At 35.2% G+C, this 23,457-nt stretch overlaps 1 protein-coding gene across 1 annotated transcript in view; it reads left to right on the top strand.

The window, feature by feature from the left end:
• SPIDR (scaffold protein involved in DNA repair) overlaps window positions 1-23,457 on the top strand; it is a 436,331-nt gene that overhangs the window by 180,963 nt on the left and 231,911 nt on the right. The window contains 1 exon segment of the mRNA XM_025049089.1: window positions 4,819-5,029. Coding sequence (XP_024904857.1) covers window positions 4,819-5,029 — 211 coding nt within the window.

Genomic DNA, 23,457 nt, shown 5'->3' with positions numbered 1-23,457 from the left:
TCAGCAGGCTGATACATAAGGTCTGAGTTGTTCAACTACAGAAACACCAAGATTTCAGATGATTCCTCAGACTTATTTGTGATATTTTAAAGATTCAATGAAAGAAAAAGATAACTCTGGTGGGCCTTATGAAAAATAGGTCAAAATGGTGATGTATTAGACTGGGGAGGTAAGTTAGGTCTATTATAATGACTAAGATGCATCTTAATATATCTAAAACTGATGTCTTGATACCAGTATTTTTCCTTGCCACCATCCCCCTTCCATACACAAACACAAACGTACTCATCTAGAAAGCTTCCCCATCTCAGTAAACATTAACTCTATTCTTCTACTTGACTTGCTCAGGTCAAAAATATTGGAATCATTCTTGACTACTTTCATATCCTACTTGTAGTCCATCAAGGACTACTGACTGTGTCTTCAAAGTATATCTAGTTTCCAGCATTTTTCACCATGTCTGTTTCCACTCCCCAGGTCCAAGCTGCCATCATCTGTCTTGGATTGCTACAATAGTTTTTGAACTGGTCTCCCTACTTTTTCCCTTGTGTCTCATCTGTTCTTAACAAAGCAAATCATATCCCTTCTGCACTGGCTTCTCGTCACACTCAGAGGAAATACCCCAAGTCCACCCATCTAGAGTATAAAACCTGACTTTTCTCTGTTTGACAGTTATGAGCTGATCTCCTATCCCTTATCTCCCAGACTCAGGCAGACTGCATTTATTCCTAACCAGAACAAGAGTGGACTCTTCTCTAAAAAGGTGAAATGGACTTTGGGAGCAAGCAAAAACTTCTTATGTTACAGAATTGAACTCACCAGAATACAATCCTTTTTTTTTTTTTTTGACATTTGGAGGGCCCAGTGAGCATAAGAATTATTATAGTCAAATTATTTGGCCTTGAGACTAGGTATATTCTCAATTCAAAAGTATTCCTAGGACTCTAGTCAGGCATAAAATTTTGTTTATATAAGTGTGCTAACCAAGTAGTTACAAATATATTTTGTTCTTATATCATTTGCTCAATTCTTTTGTGGCCTCTTGGTCATTTGAAACCAGACTTTTTAAAGAGCAGTCAGCCAATAACATAAATCACTCATTCATACGTCTATTCAGCAAATGTTAGCCTTTAAGTTAAATATTTTCCATTTTTATCTAAGAACTGTTTCATCTGCTAGACATTTGTATGGATAGAAATTACTAGATCTTGTGGTATATTTTCTATATGACTATTTCTATTCCTGTTTCTTAATCATTTAAAGTTTTTGATGTTATAGGTTAATATTTGTGCTCTCAATTTGATCTTTGTGGCACTTTCTCCTCTATGTTTAGTTCTATGAAAAGTTATCTTGTTTCAGTGCAGAAACCAGTGTTTAAATCCTCACCATGTCCAGCTACAGTAAGAGCCTCACTAGAGTTCATTTTTCAATCTGATGTGCTTTCCTATATTTTAGCATAATAAAGTAGGAAAAAAGCACCATTCACAGTTTTCTATCTTTAAGTGGTATTTACCTAAGAGGCATTTTGGTTCTTGACTTATAAGTACACTCAGTTTCTAGGATTAGACCTGCCAGTATTCCTCTTAGACCTTAAAAATGTCTTGGAGCAATTAACTTTTTCAGTTTTCTTATCTATCAAAAAGAGAATCATATCTTCCTTCCTTAATTAATGGGTTATTGTGGATCAAGTATAATAATAGATTTGAAAATGCCTTGAAAAATTAATAATGCCAGTGACCATTGATGATAGTGATCGTGGCTATAGTTATTGTATGTGTGTTGGCCCAGGCCCTGCACTATGGGCTTTCTGTGTTCTCTCTTAATGTTTTTGAGGATAGTTAATACTATCTCCATTTAAAAATGAGGACGCTATTGTAAGAAACATAACTGTAGATAAGGTATTTGAGGATTTCCAAGAGAAGGAATAGTTGCTTTTGGCTGGTTCAGGAAACACTTCCTGGATGAGGTGATATTTTGGCTGTTTTACAGCATTTTGGATAATGTTGCCCCTCTGGCATACAAATGGCCTTTTATGTACCTTGCATCTAATTGCGAAACAGTCTTCTTCATTTGTAAAACCAGTATCTCTTGTGCTCACATTGAAAGTTTGCCTTAAATACTTAATTTGTCTTAGGTTGCCCCGTGCTTTTTTCTCCCTCAAAGGGGAAATTACACTGCCGTATTTTCTTCAGGGAAGGCTAGCCACTGGATTTTCCCTAAGGCTGTGTTAGAGGTTTTGTAGGGGAGGTTTTAGAATACTTTGGGAGAGCATAGTGGTGTTCCTAGCGCTGTGGTGAGGTCAAGATAGTGCTGCTCATCGTTCTTTCCCAAACCTGTTTAGTCACCAAGCATGCTGCAGTGTACCAGGGTTATGGTGGTAGTCAATATCATAAAGTGTTTTTATTCTACAAGTTATTGGTGCTACAAGTCTTGAGCAGAATTTATAGTTATTGGAATATTGTCGGGATTTATCATAAAAATCTTCAGAGAAACTGTAGCTAGTAGCACTATGATTCATCTTAGTAATATAGGTTTTTTTGCTGAAATACTGTTTATGAGTTTCTGCAACATCTCGCCTTTTATAAAATCTGTCAGGGTCTATGGGAATTGTAGGGTTGGAGCAGACCACTGAAAACCTATGTCACTTTTTAATCAGAGCTGTACAAGGCAATAAATAGTACCCGAGGAGAGAAATTGTGCTGCTGAAGCAGGCAGGTGAGCGTGTGGCTAGAGGTTGCCACAGCAAGTATATAGCCACACAGAACCAAGAGCATGTGCTCAGCTGGCACACTTGATCTTGAGCAGGGTATCACGTACTAGAGAGCACAGGTGGCCCTGGAGGTACAGTGGTTGATGGGTGAGGTGGCATACCTGCTACACCATATTGGGGATGAGCCCTGAGTACTGGTACAAGTTTTAAAAAATTTTTAAATATGTCCAAAATGCTCCTGTGGCTAGTGCAGTCCCTAAACCTAGAGCTTTGCCATTTGCTACTGAAGACTCTTATTTTCCACTACTGCCCTAGGATAAATGGTGTGTGCACCAAAGTGACCTCCATGTTGTGCTGACTTCTTTTCCTGTTCACCAGGTAAAGATGAGCTGCTTTTTATTAAAGAAACAGCTATAGTGGCAGAGCAGACTATTCATTCACGTCCTAGTCAGTGCCTTTCTTTAATACTTGTTTTCACTCCCCCGTCTCCTTCCCACATAGTGACTAGCTTAACATTGTGCTTGTTCATATCCTTCCCCCATTCTTTTTCCTTCCTTACCTTAAGAAATAGCAGCAAGATAGATACATACGATAGGAAATAGTAGTTCAAGATAGTACTCTGAGGAGGTGTTGTAGCCTTGCTTAATATGTGAACATATGCTACTGGCATATAGAAAGGAAGGGGTGAAAAATTTGGGGACTGAATGGGAAAAGGAAGAAAGAAATAGAAATGAAATTATGTAACTAAAAACTAGATACTATTTAAATATTAATTTTTATTATTCACTATTAACTGGTTGATTGAAGTGGTAAAGAAACTCATGTTAGTGTCTGTGATTAGCAAGGCACTGTGCTAGACACTTAGCATTTGTAATTTCATTTAATTAATTTTTTTAAATTAAAAAACAGTAATAGAAAAACATAGTTTACTTACCACCTAGAACTAGTAACACATTTTAATCTTTTGTCTTTTTTAATACACATATTTTTATAACAGAAACAACATGACAGATACGTTGGAAATCCCCTGAGTTCCCTTCCTGAGTCAATCCTTTCTTTCTCCTTAGATACAGCAGTAATCATGAGTTTTCTGTGTATGCTGCTAGTCCATACTTATATACTTTTATTATGTATGTATTCATAACAATATTTTATGGATTTCTGTCTTTAAAAAATAACATTGTAAGTGTCATACTCTGAATATCTGGTATATTCCCTCATTTTTGAGATCTCTCCATGCTGGTACATATAGATCTGTTTCACTCACATTAACTTCTATATAGTATTCTGTTGTATGAACACAACATCATTTATCCATCCTCCTATTGATTTGTGCTTGATCCAGTTTTCTGCTCGTACAAATCATACTAAGATATATGTATCCATGTTTAGGTCTCCTAGTGCATCTGACAAGAATTTCTGGTTGTGGGTTATAGGCTGTGCACACTGTCAACTTCATTTATCTCATTTGATTCTAGAAAATGTTAATTGAGAACAGGCAGCATGATCTCTGTTTTACACATGAGAAAACTGAGATGTTGAAATGCTATGTAACTTGGCCAACTGGATAAGAGAGCCAGTACTTGAATCCAGATTGAATTCCAACCATTTCTATCTAGAGCCCTAACACCCAGCATATTGCATATATCTTCAACTTTTAACCTTTGTGATTATTAGAACAGTTGAAGCCAATCAGTCATACTGCATCATTTCAAACTAGAGAATCAAAGCAGGTAATGAGGTGAAGAGGGCGTGTAAAAAAAGGTTAGATAGTGGCTGTACTCCCTTGGTTGTGATTATCAAAAGATTCAAGTTTTGGTGTAAAAGCATGCTCTGTGAAATGGTGGGTCTGAGTTTTCCATATGCACGACTTTATGTTGCTTAAAATGTATTAAATGCGACATGCAGACTATTTCGGTTTTAAAAAAAGATGTTACAGCAAGCATGTTAGAATCTGTGTTTACTCCTCAAAGTGTTGTACAGGCCATTTTCTCCAGGTGAAGAAACCTATCTGAACATGATTCTTTTGTTTGTGACACTTTATTCACACTTGAACCATATGTCTTTTAGACTTTATTTTTTCTTTTATTCTTTTCTTCACCTTCTAGGTAGATCTGGTATATTAACTGTGAAAATTCTGGAGCTGCATGAGGAATGCACCATCCAAGTTGCCATGTGTGAACAGCTAGCGGGGCTACAGGCTGAGAGCTCTTTTCAAGGCAAGGCCCCTGGGACTGGCCTAAAGGTTCTCTTCACCAAGGAAACTGCATACTACCTCAGGGCACATCCCCAAGACATTATCCACATCTACCCTCCCTGGTGAGTAGAAAGAACTGAATCCAGAGGTTGCCAGCTGTGAGTTTGTAGCAAAAGACATTTTTATCACAAACATTTTTGTCACTTTATCATAGAAAAATGCCAAAGGAAGGAAGCCAGGACTTGACATAGATTTTATGTAATAGAAGCACATAATTGTCTCTGGTGGCTTGTTTGTAGGTTTAATTTTAAGGAGCATAAATGGTCATTAATGGATTAAAAAAACTATTTTTAGGATACCATGTTTACTGTCTTATGCATAGGACATTAATTTTTACCAAAAACAAGAAAATCTTATTACTTTTGAGGAAAAGTTTCAGCATCCTTGTTTTAAAAGCTAACTATTGACTTTATCAGAATCTGTGTTTACTCCTCAAAGTGTTGTACAGGCCATTTTCTCCAGGTGAAGAAACCTATCTGAACATGATTCTTTTGTTTGTGACACTTTATTCACACTTGAATAAAACTAACTATTGACTTTATCAGCAATTTTTAAAAGTTTCTTTTATTTGTTAAATTTTTAGTTTTGAAGTTGACTTATAATAATTCTTTAAGTCAAACTTCTCTCCCAGAGGAGGGATCTTTTTATTGTGTCCATAGCAAGTGATCATGATGAGTCTTTACTTAAGTTCTTCCATAACAGGCTGAGGATATCAGATGGCAACTTGCTTTATTTTGTTTTAATTTTTTAAATTTAATTTCTTTTATTTTAATTTTTTTATTTTAATACATTTTTATTGAACATTGTAAGACACAGGATTATACACAGAGCATAAATGTACATTTCAGTGAATAATCACAAAGTGATTATAATTCCTGTCTAGTCTAAGAAATAGAACACAGTTTGTACCAGGCACCCTGGTGCCTTGCCTTGTTTCTCCTTTTCTGTTTTGCCCCAGATGACCATTGTCCTGATTTCTGATGCAGTAGATTCCTTCAGATGTTTGAGAACTTTATATAAATAGAATTATATAGTAGCCATGATGCAGGACAGGGCAAATTTCCCCAAGTTGGTGGGAGGAGACCAAGCCCTGCACCCGAGAGAAGAGGGTCTTTTGGCGGAGAGTATAAAAGAATTCAACACACACGCCAACATTAGAGTCAAAAGGAAAGTTTACGAAAAAAGGGATAACATTCCACAGACAGAGTGTGATCTCTTAGAGGCAGAGTGAGAGGGGATGTGAGAGGGACAATAAGAGAGACTGAGTAAAGGCACTGAAAGGGACTCTGAGTGTTCAGGGAATTCAGTTTATTTGTCATTCTTTAGTTCCCATTTCCTTTAATAAGGACATACAGTGAAGAAGGGGAAGAGTATGTAGCTGTGAAAAGGTAAGAATATGTAGAGTGAAAGTCCTGCTGGCAGTTCTCAGCCTTTAATTTATAGGTTCCCCATGGTTTTAGCTATAGGGAATGACTCTTGGTTCCCATTTCCCCTTCACAGGTGTAGAGAGTGGGTTGTTAGTAATCCAGCAGAAATCATCCTTTGTTCTGAAGGAGTGTCCTCCTGGCCTGGCTGCAGGGCTAATCAGCACGTGGCAGTCTCTGATTGTGGCTTGATTAACATTTTAATTCTCTCACCTCCTCCCTATATTTACCTATAGCATCTTTGTTCCTCTAGATTTCCATGCCTTTACTGTTTTTTTGCCCTCCGATTTCATATTCTATAAGTATTTAATTGGTTTTTCAAGCAAATACTTATTTTTATTTATTTTATTAAAATTATTGGGATGACATTGATTAACAAATAAATAAGTTTCAAGTGTATCATTCAACAGTAAGTCGTATATATGTTGCATCATGTGTTTACCACCCAGAGTTAGATTTCTTTCCATCACCACGTTTGACCCCTTTACCCTTATCTACCTCGCCCCTTCCTCCAGAAATATTTAATACATATATACATAATTCAAAAAGTACCAAAGGGTATACAGTGAAAACTGAGTCTTCTTCCCATACTTGTTCTTTCAGCTACTCAATACCCATCCCCTGAAGCAGTCACGGATACTGGTTTCTTACACACCTTCCCAGAGATGGGGGTATGTGTGTGTGTAATAAACACACCAAGTATATATATAATATATAAACTCACATAGTTATATATATATATTCTGCCATTATTTTATTTTTTTCTTGTAAAAACGGTAACAGTACTCCCTTGTACCATGCTTTTCTGTATCAGAAATGTGTCTTGGAGATCGTTCAGTAACATTATATTATTATATAAATATTTGCTACATTCTTTTCACTGACTTCTAATTTAGAGATATTATTATTCAATCAGTCCCTTTGGATGGACATGTGGGTTGCTCTTCCTCTTTGGTTACTTCGGACAATGCTGCAGTGGATACATCATTTTCCACATGTGTGAGGAAGAGATACAAGATAAATTTCTATAAATATTATTACTGGATCAGAGGATATGTGCCTATTTAATTTTAGCAGACATTGTCAAATGACACCATTTTACATTCCCACTAAGAGTATACATAAAAGCCTATTTCTGTCCTTTACCAACCTACTGTATTGATCTTGACCAGATTAAAAACTAGAAAATTGTGTTTATCATTTTAATTTGCGGTTCTCTTACTATAATTATGGGTTTAGGCATCTTTCCCTGTGTTTAAGAACCATTTGTATTTTATTTTCTATGAAATGCCCATTGATGACTTTTGATATTTCTTCTCATAGATTGTTGATCTTTATCTTAGTGATATAGATCTATTCTTTAGAAATGATAAATATAGCTCTTTGCCAGTGATATGCATTACAGTTAGTTTTCTCCCAGCTGGTCATCAGTCTTTCAATTTTTTAAAAGGTGTAGTTTAGTTTTATTTGTTTTTGATAAAGCAGGTATATTCTATTCTCCTGTGGTTGAATTTATCCATCTTTTATAGCTTCTGGGTTTTGTATCATAGGTAGTAAAGAAGTAAGACCTTTCTTACTGTGAGATTACAAAATTATTCTACTAGTTAGATTAGGTTAGATTACAGCCCTTCCTAATGGTCTCATTTAAATATAATTACCTCTTTAAAGGCTCTATCTCCAAATTAAGTCATATTCTGAGGTATTGGAGTTTGGGCCTTCAACATATGAATTTGGGAGGGACACAATTCAGCCCATAACACTTTCATAAAAACACTTTTCTGTTGAATATTTCAAATTCATGAATAGTCAATTAGCTGATTTCTCTGTTCCCATGTTTCCTATAGTAACTTACTTGAAAACCCATTAAGTCGCTTCCTGAATTGTAGTATGTCTTGTCATGTATAGATTTAAGTTTTTGTCAAAAAGATGCTTTTTTAAATAAAAAACAGTAATCATATTTTTTAAGTACTTTAGGAGGAGAGATGGATGGAAAGTGTTTTGAAAGATGAGTGTATTACTATTGTGCTGGTATAGGTGATTAGGCCATCTGTCTTAATAGTTTGGAAATGTCTGTGTTTTTAATAACAAGTAATTTTTCTTTATCCAGATGTTACCTGAAGCCAGTCTAGATGGCACTTAAAAATAGCTCATAGTTAAGGAGGGGAAAATAATAATAAAAATGACTAGATTTTTTTTTTAATAGAAACTTGGTGAGTTATAATGAATTTTTTTCCTTATAGACTGTCTACTCTTTTCCCTCTAATAACCTTTTGTATTTATTTAAATTGTTTTTAACCTATTGCCTGTTTGCCCTGAGAATACTCACCAGCAGCACTTGCAGCTGCAGTGTTTACCCTGAGATAATTCACAATTACAGTCTTAACCTTACCCCCAAAACATGCCATGAAATACCTTGCTTTTATTATTATTTTCACATCACTCTGGTAGATCGATAGTCTTTGGAAACAAATGACCTCATCCTATTTATAGCATTCAGTTTTTAGTAGTGGTATTTCTGTTTACAAAATATAGTAATTCTCAATTGCTGAAAATCCTAGAAAACATAGCATCCTTACGTGTGATGTTAAATTAATGCTGGTAGCAAACTACACTTTTGTTTTCTAAAAAGGAAAGGGTTTAAAAGAATCAAAGCCTTCAGACACCTCTGTTTATCCTATAGTAAGAAATGTGGGTTTAGGTACAATGGCTACTTATCCAGAGGAGTTTAGAGTCTTCTCTATATATTACCTAATAAATTCTCATTGAATTCCTGCAAAATGTAATGTTATCATGGCTCAGCCAATCTGGGGATAAATGTAAAAGTAAAATTCCTTGCCTAGAATTAATCGAATTATGAAATAGTTACAGAATTATATAACAATAAGCAACTTATAAAAATGTCATGAATCTGTAAAATTTCAAACATATAAAAATATAATAATAAAGTGAATCCCATGTCCCCATCACATAGTTTCAACATTTATCAACTAATGAATAAACAGCTTTTACTACTAAAAAAATCTGAAAGCTTCAAATATGATGAATCCAAAGAAACATTTTAGTAAGTTGAATACAGATTTTTTTTTTAATGTGAAGGAAGAAGTTTTCTATGATGGTAGTTGAAGAGAGAGGTAGAACTCATCTGGCTGATAAAGTGTGACCCACCACCAAATCTGAAGCCAGAATGAGCACCTGAAAAAGATAAGTATAAAATAGTATATCAAGGGACAACCAGGACACCTCTTACCTTACTCACTCATTCACTCATTTATTCAGAAACATTTATTAGTATCACTTGTGTCAGATACTTTGTTTCCCCTCAGAATATATGCATCCTTTATGGGGAGTGAAACCTGTCTTTTCCTGTTATCATGAATATCAGTAAATTCACCTCATCATCTTCTTAATGACTAGTGTTCCACTGTATGGATATATCATAATTTAGAATCTTTTATATTGAGTTTTTAAAATTGCTTCCCAATTTGGGCTATTTTAAATAGTACTTGAATGAAAGTGCTTATTCTCAGGATATTTCTAGAAGTAAAATTCTTGATCAGAGAATATGGGTGTGTTTTGAGTGTTTCAGTATACTGTTACCTTAGTAACCTGCAGAAGTTATAGCTGTTTCCACTTCTGCCCATTTCTCAGCAGTGACATCAGTACCACACTCAATATTTTTTACAACTGCACATTATGATATAATGTTTTTCCACATTCTCAGTATGCAGTACCTATCCATTTTTGCTATCATAAATAACTCTTTAATTGAAATTCATATATAGTTTTGTACATTTTTTAGATTATTTTTCAGAGTAGATTTTAGGAACTGTTATAGTGGGTTAAAGAGTATACATTTTGTTGTTGCTATCACTGCTATGATTTCTTGATATAATTACATAATCTGTAAACCTCGTAGTAGAGTACTTGCTGCTCTTTTACAAATTGTTTTTCTTAACTTTTACTCATATATTTGTTGGATCCTATGGACTTTCTTACCAATTCGTAAGCCTGTTTTGTATAGTAAAACATTTCTATTTTTACAGTTATATCACTTTTGATAATATTTTGTTTTCTTCCTAATACTTATGCTTGTTTACCTGTTTCATGTACTATATTGCATTGGCTTAAACTTCCAAATCAAAACTTTTTCACTACTATATCCTCAGTGACTAGAATAATGCTTGGCACATAGTGGATAGTCAATAACCATATAATTAATGTTGAGTATTTACTAATCATCAAGATGTCATCAGTTTTATGTTCCTTCAGTGCAAAAATGTATCAATGTATTTCTTTGATTACTACATTTGCTAAGAAGCATTTTAGGAATGTTTACTTACTATATAATTGGCCTTATGCCAATTACAATGGGATACAGTATTTAAAAGGAATGACAATTGATCTCCGCTCTTAGGAGACTGACAATGTAGTAGAAGAGAAAGGTAATGTAAACATGTTTTAAAAGACTAGAAAGTGTAATAATAGAGCTTTGTACAAAAGATGTGAGAACAATGAGGAGGTAAGCATGTCTGATAGGTACACAAGCACACACACACACTGGGGAGAGAGCAGACTGAGAGTGTCAGGTTAGCTTCCTGTAGTTGGTGATTCTCTATCTAAGCTATGAAAGCTAAGTTGAAAAGAACCAAGAAAGGGACTGCGGAGGCATTTGAAATAGAAGACACTGAATAAGCAAAGACCAGGAGGCCAGAATAGCATGGTGAAGGCTATATGCAGGGATATATATAGTGCTATATGAATGAAGTGGAAAGTCTGAGGCAGATGTGGCAGCAAGTAAGGATGGAGAACTTGTGTACAATATTAAAGAGCTGGTATTAAATACTCCCTGTTGTCCAGGAGAGAAGAGATATGATCTGAGTCACAGTTTGAAGTTTGTGGAGGATGACTGTATATAGAAGGCCAGAGTAAAGGTATCTTGGAGGCTGTGGGAGTAGTTCAGGTGTGAAAGAAGATTATAACTTGGACCAGTGGATTTGGAATATATTTTGGTGTTAGAGGCAACAGGATTTGCTAATGGGTTTGATGTGATATGGGAAAGAAAGACAAGAAACAAGGAAGACTCCTCTAAGTCTTGGCTTGAGTTATGATGCCAAGTAGTAAAATAGGGAGACTTAGGGCATATTTCGAGAGCATAGTCAATAGTGCCTTCTTGATACTAGTAATAGTTAGAGCCCTGAGTAAACACAAAAGAAATTGTGACGCCAGAGGAGAAACTCTGTCAGCTCGTCTAGGTTTTCAGTGTAACTTATATGTGGTAAGTGCCAGAAGACCAAAGTAGAGCCCACAGATTTGTTCACAGCTGCATTTCTTCCTGTTTTATATCTGCCACCTGTGGTTCTATACAATGAAGAAATTTCTGGCTCTTATTGCTAAGAGTAAAGGAATGATAGAAGATTTTTTTTACTCAGTGTTTGTTTTCCATTGTGACAGCCAGAAGGCCAATATTTTCCCACCAGAATTACAGGGTTTCTTTAGAGGAAATAAGTAGAAAAGAAAATAGTGCAGTGTGAAAAGGACAAAATATACCATGATGGTAATCTGAACAACCTGAAAAACTGAAGGAAGGGAGAAAAGGAAATCATTCATTCATGCTTACATGAGAAAGGAAGAAAAGCAGACTTCAGCTGGTGCTCCAAAGAACACTTTTCCATGAGATCTTCATAGGAATACTACCGAAAGGTTCTATACTCAACTTTGGGAAAGGCTGGTTAAATGTGGGCCAGTTAGTTATACTGTAGGAGTTCTCAGGGTCTCTAATATGTGAATGTGCATTATATTTTACAGTAGAGGGAAGAAGAAACAGAGGAGAACATGTAATCAAAACATTAACAAACAAATGACCACACTCTTCCTAATCTAAGAGTGCGGGTCAAGTAAGCAACTAAGAGGAGTGTTTTCTCAAAAGAAGGCAAAGAAAGAAACTCCAAAGATCCATGCCTCTATCCAGAGAATTGCTTTATGGGCAGGAACTGTCTGACGTAATTATTTTAGAGCTCTAGAGTCTAGTTGAACACTTGCTGTCTGAGAAGACCTTGGTAAAGGGGAAATTTGGGGGAATTTCAGCCTTTTGAATGGTAACAGCTATCATCCCGCATCCCCCAGCCTCATAATCATGGTGCAGAATGCTGGAGCCAGGGTGGGCAATATATCAGCATTGTGTTCATTGCTGAATGTTGCATTTGATCACCGAGGGGACTGGCACAAGGCTAGTGGATATTTTTTAACTCCCACAGGCTGAAATGGTTTTCAGGAGACTTCAAAATAGGGTGACAGACATTTAAGGAAATCTTTATCAGGTCTCCTGTTGTCCAGAGACAATGGAACAGAAATATCAATCACTACATATGACAAAGAACACACATCTTGAAAAAATAGTATGGAAAGTCATAAATGGAATAATCCTGCCCACAAAAAAGTAAGATTCACAATCCCCAAGGAGTGAAAGAATTAAATTTCCAGAGTTAAACTACAAAATAATGCTCAAAGATCCAATTCTCAATAAAAGTTATAAAATATACAAATAACAAGGAAACAATGGCCTACTCACAGGAAAACATAACAGTTTGACAGAAACAATCACAGAAGGAGCCTAGACATTGGAATTATTCATTAAAGATATGAAATAAACTGTCTTAAATATGTAAATGAGTTAAACATTGAAATGAAATCAAGAAAATAATATATGAGCAAAATGAAAATATAAAGACATAGAAATCATAGAAAAAATTCTGGAGCTAAAATTTAAAATTTAAATTTTAAAAATCACAGTAGATTTGAACAAGTGGAACAAAAGATCAGTGAACTTGAAGATAAGACAATTGAACTATAGTTCTGAGGAGCAGAAAGAAAAAATACGAAGAAAAATGACGAGCTTGAGAGACCTGTGGGGTGACACCATCAAATATAGGAACATGTATATTATAGGAGTACCAGAAAGAAGGGAAACAACAACAAATTTGAAAAAATAATGTCTTTAACATTTCCCAAATGAGGAACAACATAAATATACATACCAAGAAGCCAAGTGATCTCTAATCAATCATAAACTCAAACACTAAGACATATTGTAGTGAAATTGTCAAGTCCAAGACAAGAAGAAACTTTTGAAAGCAGAAAGAGAAAAGGACTTGTCATGTACAAAGCATCCTCAATAATATTAATAACTGATTTCTCATCTAAAACTATGGCGTCAAAAAGCAGTCACATTACATATTAAAGTCCCTCCGCCCCCACCCCCGCCCCCCAAAAAAGCAGATGACATATTTAAAGTCCCCCACAACCAACAATTATATGTCTAGCAAAACCATCTTTCAAGAATGAAAGAGAAATTAAGATATTTCTAGACTAACAAAAGCTGAGGGTGTTCATTACGAGCAGACCTATCCTATAATGCTAAAGTGAGTCCTTCAGGTTGAAATGAAAAGGATACTCAGCAGCAACTTAAACTTAAGAAAAAGTAAAGACAACTAGTAACAGTAATTATATCGGTAAATATAAAAGTCAGTTATTGTACTTTTGGTAGTGTTTATACTGTTTTCTTTCTCCTATATGATTTAATAAGAAAATTCATATACCATAATTATAAATCCATTTTAATGGGAATACGGTGTGTGAAGATGTAATCTGTGACAATAACAATATAAAGGGGGAAGGAAGGAGATGTACTACGGGATAAAGTGTTTATATACTTGAAACCTATTTAATAGTATCCAAAATAAGTTGTTATAACTTTAAGATATTAATTCTAATTCCCAAGGTAAGGGTTAAGAGAATAACTGAAAAAATACAGGCAAAATGAAAGAAGAAGGTAATTAAAATGGTACTCTACATAAAAATCAACCACATACCAAATAAAGCAGTAAAGAAGAAACTGAAGAACAAAAAGAAAAACATACAAGACAAACATAAAGCAATAGATAAATGACAAATAAAATCATCTTTATCAGGAATAACATTAAATGTAAATTAATGGATTTCTCTCATGGTCCCTCTCACTGTCTTTCTGTATTCTTTACTCTGTCCCTCTCACTGTCTCTTTCACTGCCCCTCACACTGTCCCTCTCACTCTCTGCCTCTGAGAGGAGACCACACTCTGTCTGTGGAGTATTACCCCTTTACTAATAAAACTTCCTTTTGACTCCAAAAAAAAAAAAATGTAAATGAATAAAACCTAACCATTAAGAGATAGAGATTGGCAGATTGGATTTAAAAATAAAAGGATCTATTTATATGCTGTCTATAAGATCCATCTGTATGCTATCTACAGTACTCAATTTAGATATAAGGTCAGAAAGTGTTTGAAAGTAAAAGGATAAAAAAAAATACATTCCATACAAATAGTAACTAAAAGAGAACCAAGGTGGATATACTATTGTCCTATAAAATAGATTTTACATTAAAAAAGGTTATGACACAAAAAAGGGTGTTATATATCTATAAAAGGTTCAATACAGTAAGATGTAACAATTCTAAATATATACATACCTAAGAAGGGAGCCTGAAAAATATATGAAGCAAAAATTGTAAAAATTGAAGGGGAAAATGGATCTACAATAAATAGAGATGATTAATACCCCACCTTCAATAATAGACAGAACAAACAGACAAAAGATCAATGAGAAAACAGAGGACTTGTACAATAGGATAAACCAATTAGACCTAACAAACATATAAAACACTCCACCCGAAAACAGCAGAATACACAATTTCCTTAAGTGCATATTTGAACATTCTTTGCTTAGACCATATATTAGGGCATAAAACAAGTAATAGACTGAATTATGTTACCTCAAAATTCACATATTGGAGTTCTAACCCACAGTACACCTGACATTGTGATTTACAGGTAGGGCTTTTAAGAGGTAATTAATAAGATTGAATGAAATTACATGGTTGGGCCCTAACCTAGGATGACTGGTGTGTTCTTAGAAAAAGAACAGACACCAGGGATGCATGTGCAGAGAAAGTGCCATTTGAGGATACAGTGAAAAGGCAGCCATCTACAAGCTAAGGAGAGAGGACTTAGGAGAAACCAAACTTGCTGACACTTTGATCTTGGACTTCCAGTCTCCAGAAATGTAAGAAAATTAATTTCTATTATTTAATCCACACAGACTGTGATGTTTTGTTATCATAGCTCTAGAAAATTAATATACGAATCCTAAAATTAAAAATATTTAAATTATAAACTATCTTTGTTCTCAGTGGAACAAAACTAGAAATTGTAAATGGAAGAAAAACTGGAAAACACGTAATGTGGAAATTAAAAATATAGTCTTAGATTCCTTCAGAAACATGGCGGAGTGAGAGACGTCCTCATATCTCTTCTTTTCAAACAACAATAAGCCGAACATCTAAAACTGAACAAAAAACACCCAAACTGCACACCAGCACGTCTGATCGTGGGATCTGCGCATAAGAGCTACCACAGGTCAGAACCCCAGGTGTCAGGCAGTGGACTCAGAGAAATAAAGAAGCTGCCTCTCACAGCCCCTAGACCTCCTTGCAGGAGGAAAAGGAGGAGAGAAGGTGCGGAGACCTCACTGATCAGCCTAGCTGGAAATGCCAGGACTTCTAGTAGACCACAGCAAGGCCCAGTCATCAGGGCAGAAAGCAGAGAAGTAGTACAGGATCTCAGAGAAACAATTTGATTTTTACCGATCCAATTGCAAAACCAAGGCTGAGCTGCAGCCACCAACTGCCAACCTAGTGGGCCCCTCCCCCCATACCCTTCGAGACCGAACACCACGGAGCCCCAAGGAAATCTGAGCAAACGCTACCGAAACTGTTGCTAACACTGACAAGGATGGAAACTGAGAGTAACAACTGTGATTAAATATCTACAAGAAAATAAAAAAAAGACATTTAGGCTTTATATAAAGCAGGGATCCAAGAGGCTTACTTGCCACCTACTGGAAATCAAAAGAAAAGTGCCTTCTTTGCAGCAGGCTAAAGAGAGACTTTTAGACAATGAATCTTCTTTCTGGAAAAACAACAGAATACACTTCCATTAATGCCCAAGTGCAGAAATAGTTCATTAAACACCATGAACAACCAAGGTGACAAGGCAGCTCAGAAAGAAAGAGAAAAATCTCCAGAACATGAGCTTACAGACATAGAAATATGCGACTTAAGTGACAGAGAATTCAAGATGGCACTTCTGAAAAAACTCAATGAGATCCAAAACAACTCAAATCAACAATGTTAGGAATTGAAAAAAACAACTAGATTGGCAGAGCAAGGAGATTGAAACTCTCAAAAGGAACCAAAAGGAACCATCTTCAGGAGATGAAGAACAAGAGTTGAAAAAATGAAATAGCAATCTTGCAAAATAGAGTTGACCAAATAGAGGAAAGGATCAGTGATATCGAAGACAGAAATCTAGAAATAAATCAGAAAGAAGAAGAGAGAAACCGAAGAATGAAAAATAATGTGAGAGAAATTCAAGAACTAACTGATACCATGAGGAGTGGAGACATAAGAATAATGGGCATTCTCAAAGGCGAGGGAAAGGAGCAGGGACTAGAAAGCATTTTCAGACAAATAGTGTACGAGAATTTCCCAAATCTAAGGAATGAGCTGGAGCTTGATTCAGGAAGTCAACAGAACACCCAATTATCTCAATCCAAAAAGGCCTTCACCAAGACACACTGTCTTAAAGTTATCAAAAATCAACGACAAAGACAGAATTCTCTCGGCAGCCAGGGAAAGAAGATGGTAACTTATAAAGTAAAACCCATTAGATTATCATCGAACTTCTCAGGTCAAACGTTAAAAGCTAGAAAGAAATGGAATCAAATATTTAAACTATTAAGTAAAAGGAACTACCAGCCTAGAATAACATATCCAGCTCAGCTCTCCTTTAGATATAAAGGAGAAATTAAGACCTTTCCAGACATACAAAACTTGAGGGAATTCTCCACTACGAGACCTGCACTATAGGAAATACTGAAAGGTATCAGCTCATTAAAACAAAATAAAACGAAACAAAAAAATACATAATTAGGAGTAAAGTGACTATCAGGCAAATACAAACAGAGGAGTGCAACCCTTACTAAGAACAGGGCATTATAAGCTTAAATAATAAGAGAATTGCTATAGCAAGATAGTAATGAACGTTCAGCATACATAGGGAGAAATTGAGACAACAATGACTGAAAAGGGGAGGATTTAAAGATCTGAGTTCCTAAAGGGGAATGGAGATAAGGCACATGCAGGAGAAAATGGATTCTATATATATATAACTATCCTTTACATATTTGTAATGGTAACCACATGCCAAAAATTCAGAACTGAAGTCTGACATAAAACAAAGAACCAGAGGCATATCCCACAAAAGCGAACCTAAACAAACAAACAAACAAATAAATAAATAAAAACAGAAACATAAAGACAAGGAAGCAGTGGAAACACCGAGCTATCAGAAAGCAGAAGATAAAACGGCTATAAGAACAACTCATATTTCAATAATTGCCTGAAATGGACTGAAATCACCAATAAAAAGGCACAAAGTTGCTGAATGGATCAAAAAACAAAACCCAACCATATGCCGCCTCCAGGAGACACATCTCAGCTACAAACACAAATATAGACTCAAAGTGGAAGGGTGGAAAATGATATTTCAAGCAAATGGCATTCAGAGAAAGGCTGCAGTAGCAGTATTGTACGAAATAGACTTCAAAATAAAAAAGATAAAGATACTGAGGGACACTTCATAATGATAAAGGGAATCATGAACCAAGAAGACATAACACTTATTAATACCTATGGTCCCAATCAGTGAGCCTCGAAATATGTAAAGCAATGCCTAACAGAACTAAAGGGAGAAACAGACCAAAACACTATTGTAGTAGGAAACCTAAATACCCTACTGTCGGATATCATCCAAACAGAAAATCAATAAGGAAATAACATCTTTAAATGACACATTAGACCAACTGGACATAATTGACATTTACAGAGCCTTCCATCCCAAAAGAGCTGCTTATACATTCTTCTCTAGTGCACATGGAACATTCTCAAGAATCGACCACATATTGGGACACAGAAATAGCCTCCACAAATATAAGCGGGTTGAAATCATACCAACCATCTTCTCTGATCACAATGCTTTGAAACTAGAGATCAACTGCAAAAAGAAATCAGGAAGAACCACAAATATATGGAGATTAAACAACATGCTACTGAAGAATAACTGGGTCAGAGAAGAAATACAAAGAGATATCAAGAGATATGTAGAAACGAATGGTAATGATAGTACAACATATCAAAACTTTTGAGATGTGGCAAAAGCAGTCAAAAGAGGAAAGTTCATACCGTTACAGGCCTATCTCCAAAAATAAGAATGAGCCCAAATAAACAGACTAACACTTCATCTTAAAAAACTAGAAAAGGAAGAACAAATGAGGCCTAAAGTGAGCAGAAGGAAAGAAATAATCAAAATTAGAGCAGTAATAAATGAAATTGAAAACAAACAATAGAAAAAAATAAATACAACAAAGAGCTGGTTCTCTGAGAAGGTTAATAAAATTGACAAACTCCTTGCATGACTCACTAGAGAAAAAAGAGAAAGGACACAAATCTGGGATGAATGAGGGGAAATTACGGCTGACATCGCAGAAATACAAAAGATCATGCAAGAATACTATGAAAAAATATATAATAACAAATTTAATCAACTGGAAGAAATGGACCAGTACTTAAAAAAATAGTCTTCCTAGACTGAATCAAGAAGATCTGGAAAATCTAAATAGACTGATCAGCAGTATAGAAATTGAAACAATCATCTTAAACCTACCAAAAAGTAAAAGTCCAGGGCCAGATGGTTTCACCAGTGAATTCTACCGAATATTCAAAGAAGATTTAATACCTATTCTCCTCAAACTCTTCCAAAAAATTAAACAAGAGGCAATACTTCTCAATTCATTTTATGAGGCCAGTATTACCCTGATACCAAAACCTGATAAAGATAACACACAAAAAGAAAACTACACACCAATATCTCTCATAAACACAGATGCAAAAATTCTAAATAAAATACTAGCAAACCGAATACAGCAAAATATTTTAAAAATTACACACCACGATCAAGTGGGCTTCATCCCAGGGGCACATGGATGGTTCAACATACGCAAATCGATTAATGTGATACACCACATAAACAAATTAAAACATAAGAATCATGTGATCATGATTCATACGGAGCAGTGGAACAGAATTGAGAGTCCAGAAGTAAACCCATATTTATATGGGCAAATAATTTTTGACAAAAAAGCCAAAAACATACAGTGGAGTAAGGAAAGCCTCTTCAATAAATGGTGCTGGGAAAACTGGAAAGCTACCTGCAAAAGAATGAAACTAAGTATTGTCTATCACCACACACCAAAATTAACTCAAATTGGATTAAGGACCTGAATATAAGATCTGAAACAATAAAATGCATAGAAGAAAACATTGGAACTAAACTCAAGGACCTTGGACTTAAAGAGGATTTTATGAATTCGACCTCAAAGGCAAGGGAAGTAAAAGCTAAAATAAGTGAATGGGACTGCATCAAACTAAAAAACTCCTGCTCAGCAAAAGAAATCATCAGGGTATAGAGATAACCATCCGAATGGGGAAAAATATTTGCAAGTAAGGCCTTTGATAAAGGCCTAATATCCAAATTATACAAAGAACTCATACGACTCCATAACAACAAGAAAACAAACGACCCCCACCCCCCAAAAATGGGCAGAGGACCTGAATAGACACTTCTCCCTAGAGGACATACAAATGGCCAACAAATATATGAAAAGATGCTCAACATTGCTAGCCATTAGGGAAATATAAATCAAAACCACAGTGAGATACCATCTCACACCTGTTAGACCAGCTATAATCAACAGGACAAGTAATAACAAATGTTGGAGAGGATGCGGAGGAACAGGAACCCTCATCCACTGCTCCTGGGACTGCAAATTGGTACAGCCACTATAGAAAACAGTGTGGAGCTTCCTCAGAAAACTAAGAATTGATCTAACATGTGATCTAGCAATCCCTCTACTGGATATTTACCCAAAAGACTTGAAAACCCATATCTGAAAAGATATTTGCACAGCGATGTTCATAGCAGCATTATTCACAGTGGCCAGGACATGGAAGCAACCAAAGTATCCTTAGATGATTGGCTAAAGAAGCTGTGGTACATATATACAATGGAATATTACTCAGCCATTTGTGACAGACAACATGGATTTAGTCATGGTGTCCAGAACATGGAAGCAACTGAAGTGTCCTACGATAGATGATTGGATAAAGAAGTTGTGGTATATATATACAATGGAATATTAGTCGTAAGAAGAGATGAAATACTGCCATTTGTGACAACATGGATGGACCTCGAGATAATCATACTAAGCAAAATCAGCCAGACTGAAAAAGTTGAAAATCACATGATATCACTTATATATGGGATATAAACCTAAAAGCAATGAATGAACAAGACAAACAGAGACTCAGGGTCATGGACAGTGGACTAGTGGTTACCAGAAGGTAGGGGATGAGGTAAGAGGGAAGGGGTAGTCAGGGTGTAGGGGGAGTCAAATACAGGGAGTCTGGGGGAGGGCGAAGTGGTTAAAGGGGATCAAATATATGGTAGCTGAAGGAAACTGGACCCTGGATGGTAATCACACAATAGAATACATAGATGTCAAATTATAATGTACACCTGAAAATTATATAATTGTATTAACCAATGTTACCCCAATAAACTTAAAAAAAGAATATAGTCTTAAACAGTTAATGAGTTAAAAAATAAATTACAAGGAAAATTAGAAAATACCTTGTGACAAATGAAAATTAAAACAACACATAAACTTATATGAAATTAGTGTAACATGGAAATTTATGGATGTAAACATATACATTAAGGAAAAAGAAAGACCTCAAACCAAGTACCTATCCATACACCTGAAGATATTATAAATAAGAAGGGCAAACTAAATCCAATGCCAGCAGAAGGATGGAAATAATAAAGATTAAGACAGAGATAAATTAAATAGAATATGGAAAAACAGTAGAGAAAGTTAAACCAAATTTTGGCTCTTTGAAAAGAACAACAAAATTGAGAAACATTTAGCTACACTGACTAAGAAAGAAAGTGAAAAGACTCAAACTGTTATTATCAAAAATGCAGTTATAAGTATTGATTTTATTGAAATAAAAAAGGTTGGAAAAGATAATAGTATAAATAATTGAATGGCAAGAAATTGGATAACTTAGATAAAATGGACGATTTCTTAGAAACACCCAATCTTCTAAAATCGACTCATGAAGAAGTAGAAAATCTGAAGAGACCTATAACAAGTAAGGAGATTAAATCTGTAAGCAAAAATCATCCTACAAAGAAAAGCCATGACCAGTGAATTCTCCCAAACTTGTAAAAAAGAATTAATACCATTCCTTCTCAAACTCTTTCTCGAAATTGAAGAGAAAGGAACACTTCCTAACTCATTCTTTGAGGCCAGCATTACTCTGATACCAAAGCTAGGCAAAGACTATACCAAAAACAAACAAACACTAGGGACCAACATTCCTTAGGAATACTGATGCAAAAATTCTCAACAAAATATTAGCAAACTGAATTTAGCAGCATATTATAAAGGATTGTACACCATGTCCAAATGGGATTTATTCCTAGAATGCAGGGGATAGTTCACCATTTGAAAATAGATCAACATAAAAACCACATTAATGGAGAAAACTATATGATCATCTCAATCTATACAGAAAAAAAGCATTTGACAAAATCTAACACCCTTTTATGACTAAAAGCAGTCAACAAACAAGGGACAGAAAAGAACTTTCTCAACTTGATATAGGACATTCATGAAAAGCCAACAGCCTTAACAGCACAGTCAATGGCAACAAACTGAAAGCTTTTTCTGTAAGCTGAGAAACAAGACAAGGTTACCCACCTTTCACTACTTTTATTCAGCATAGTAGTGGAAGTTCTATTTGAGGCAGTTAGGCAGAAAGGAAGGGAAGGAAGGGAAAGGAATGAAGGGAGGGAGGGAGGGAGGGAGTGAGTATCCAGTTTAGGACAAGGATACTTACCTTTCACCTTTTTATTCAACATAATAGTGGAAGTTCTAAACAAGGCAGCTAGGCAGAAATGAATGAATGAATGAATTGAATAAAATAAAGGCATCCAGTGTAGAAAGGAATAAATAAAATTATCTCTGCATATAGATGACATGATCTTATATGGAGGAATCCCATATAGTTTGAGCTAATAAACAGTTTCAGCAAAGTTGCAAGATACAAATAAATATGCAAAAATCAATTGTATTTCTTTTAATAGCAATGAACAATACAGAAAAGAAAATTATGGAAACAATTTCATGTAAATAGCATCAGGAAAAATAAAATACTTAGGAATGAATTTAACCAAAGATATGCAAGACTTGTACGGTGAAAACTATAAAACTTTGCTGAAGGAAATTAAGAAGGACATACATAAATGGAAAAAACTTTCCATGTTCAGAATTGGTAATTTTAATATTTTTCAGATGACAATACTTCCCAAAGCAATCTTTTGATTCACAGAAATCTCTAAAATTTCAGTACCATTTTTTTTGTAGAAGAAAACCCATCCTGAAAATCATGTTACATCAAAGAATGCCAAATAAATCTTGAAAAAGAAGTAACAAGTTGGAAGACTCACACTTTCTGATTTTTAAACCTTAAACAAAGCTACAGTAATTAAAACAGTATGGGACTGGCATAAGGACAGAGATACAAAACAATGGAATAGAATAGAGAGCCCCAAATTAAACTCTTATACATATGGTGAAATGATTTTCGACAAGGGTGTCAAGACCAAATGAAGAAGAATAGTCTTTTCAGCAAATGGTGATGGGAAACTGGATAGCCATATGCAAAAGAATAAAGTTGGGCCATATTAAAAAATTAACAATCAGAGAATCTAAACTTAAGAGCTAAAACTATAAAATAGATGAAAAAGAGAGGAAAATCTTCGCAACATTGGATTTGGCAATGATTTT

Source organism: Pteropus alecto, unplaced genomic scaffold (assembly GCF_000325575.1).
Source record: "Pteropus alecto unplaced genomic scaffold, ASM32557v1 scaffold201, whole genome shotgun sequence".
In the NCBI taxonomy this organism is placed as follows: Eukaryota; Metazoa; Chordata; class Mammalia; order Chiroptera; family Pteropodidae; genus Pteropus; species Pteropus alecto.
The sequence above is the reverse complement of the archived record's forward strand: the minus strand, read 5'-3'. Positions and strand labels throughout refer to the sequence as shown.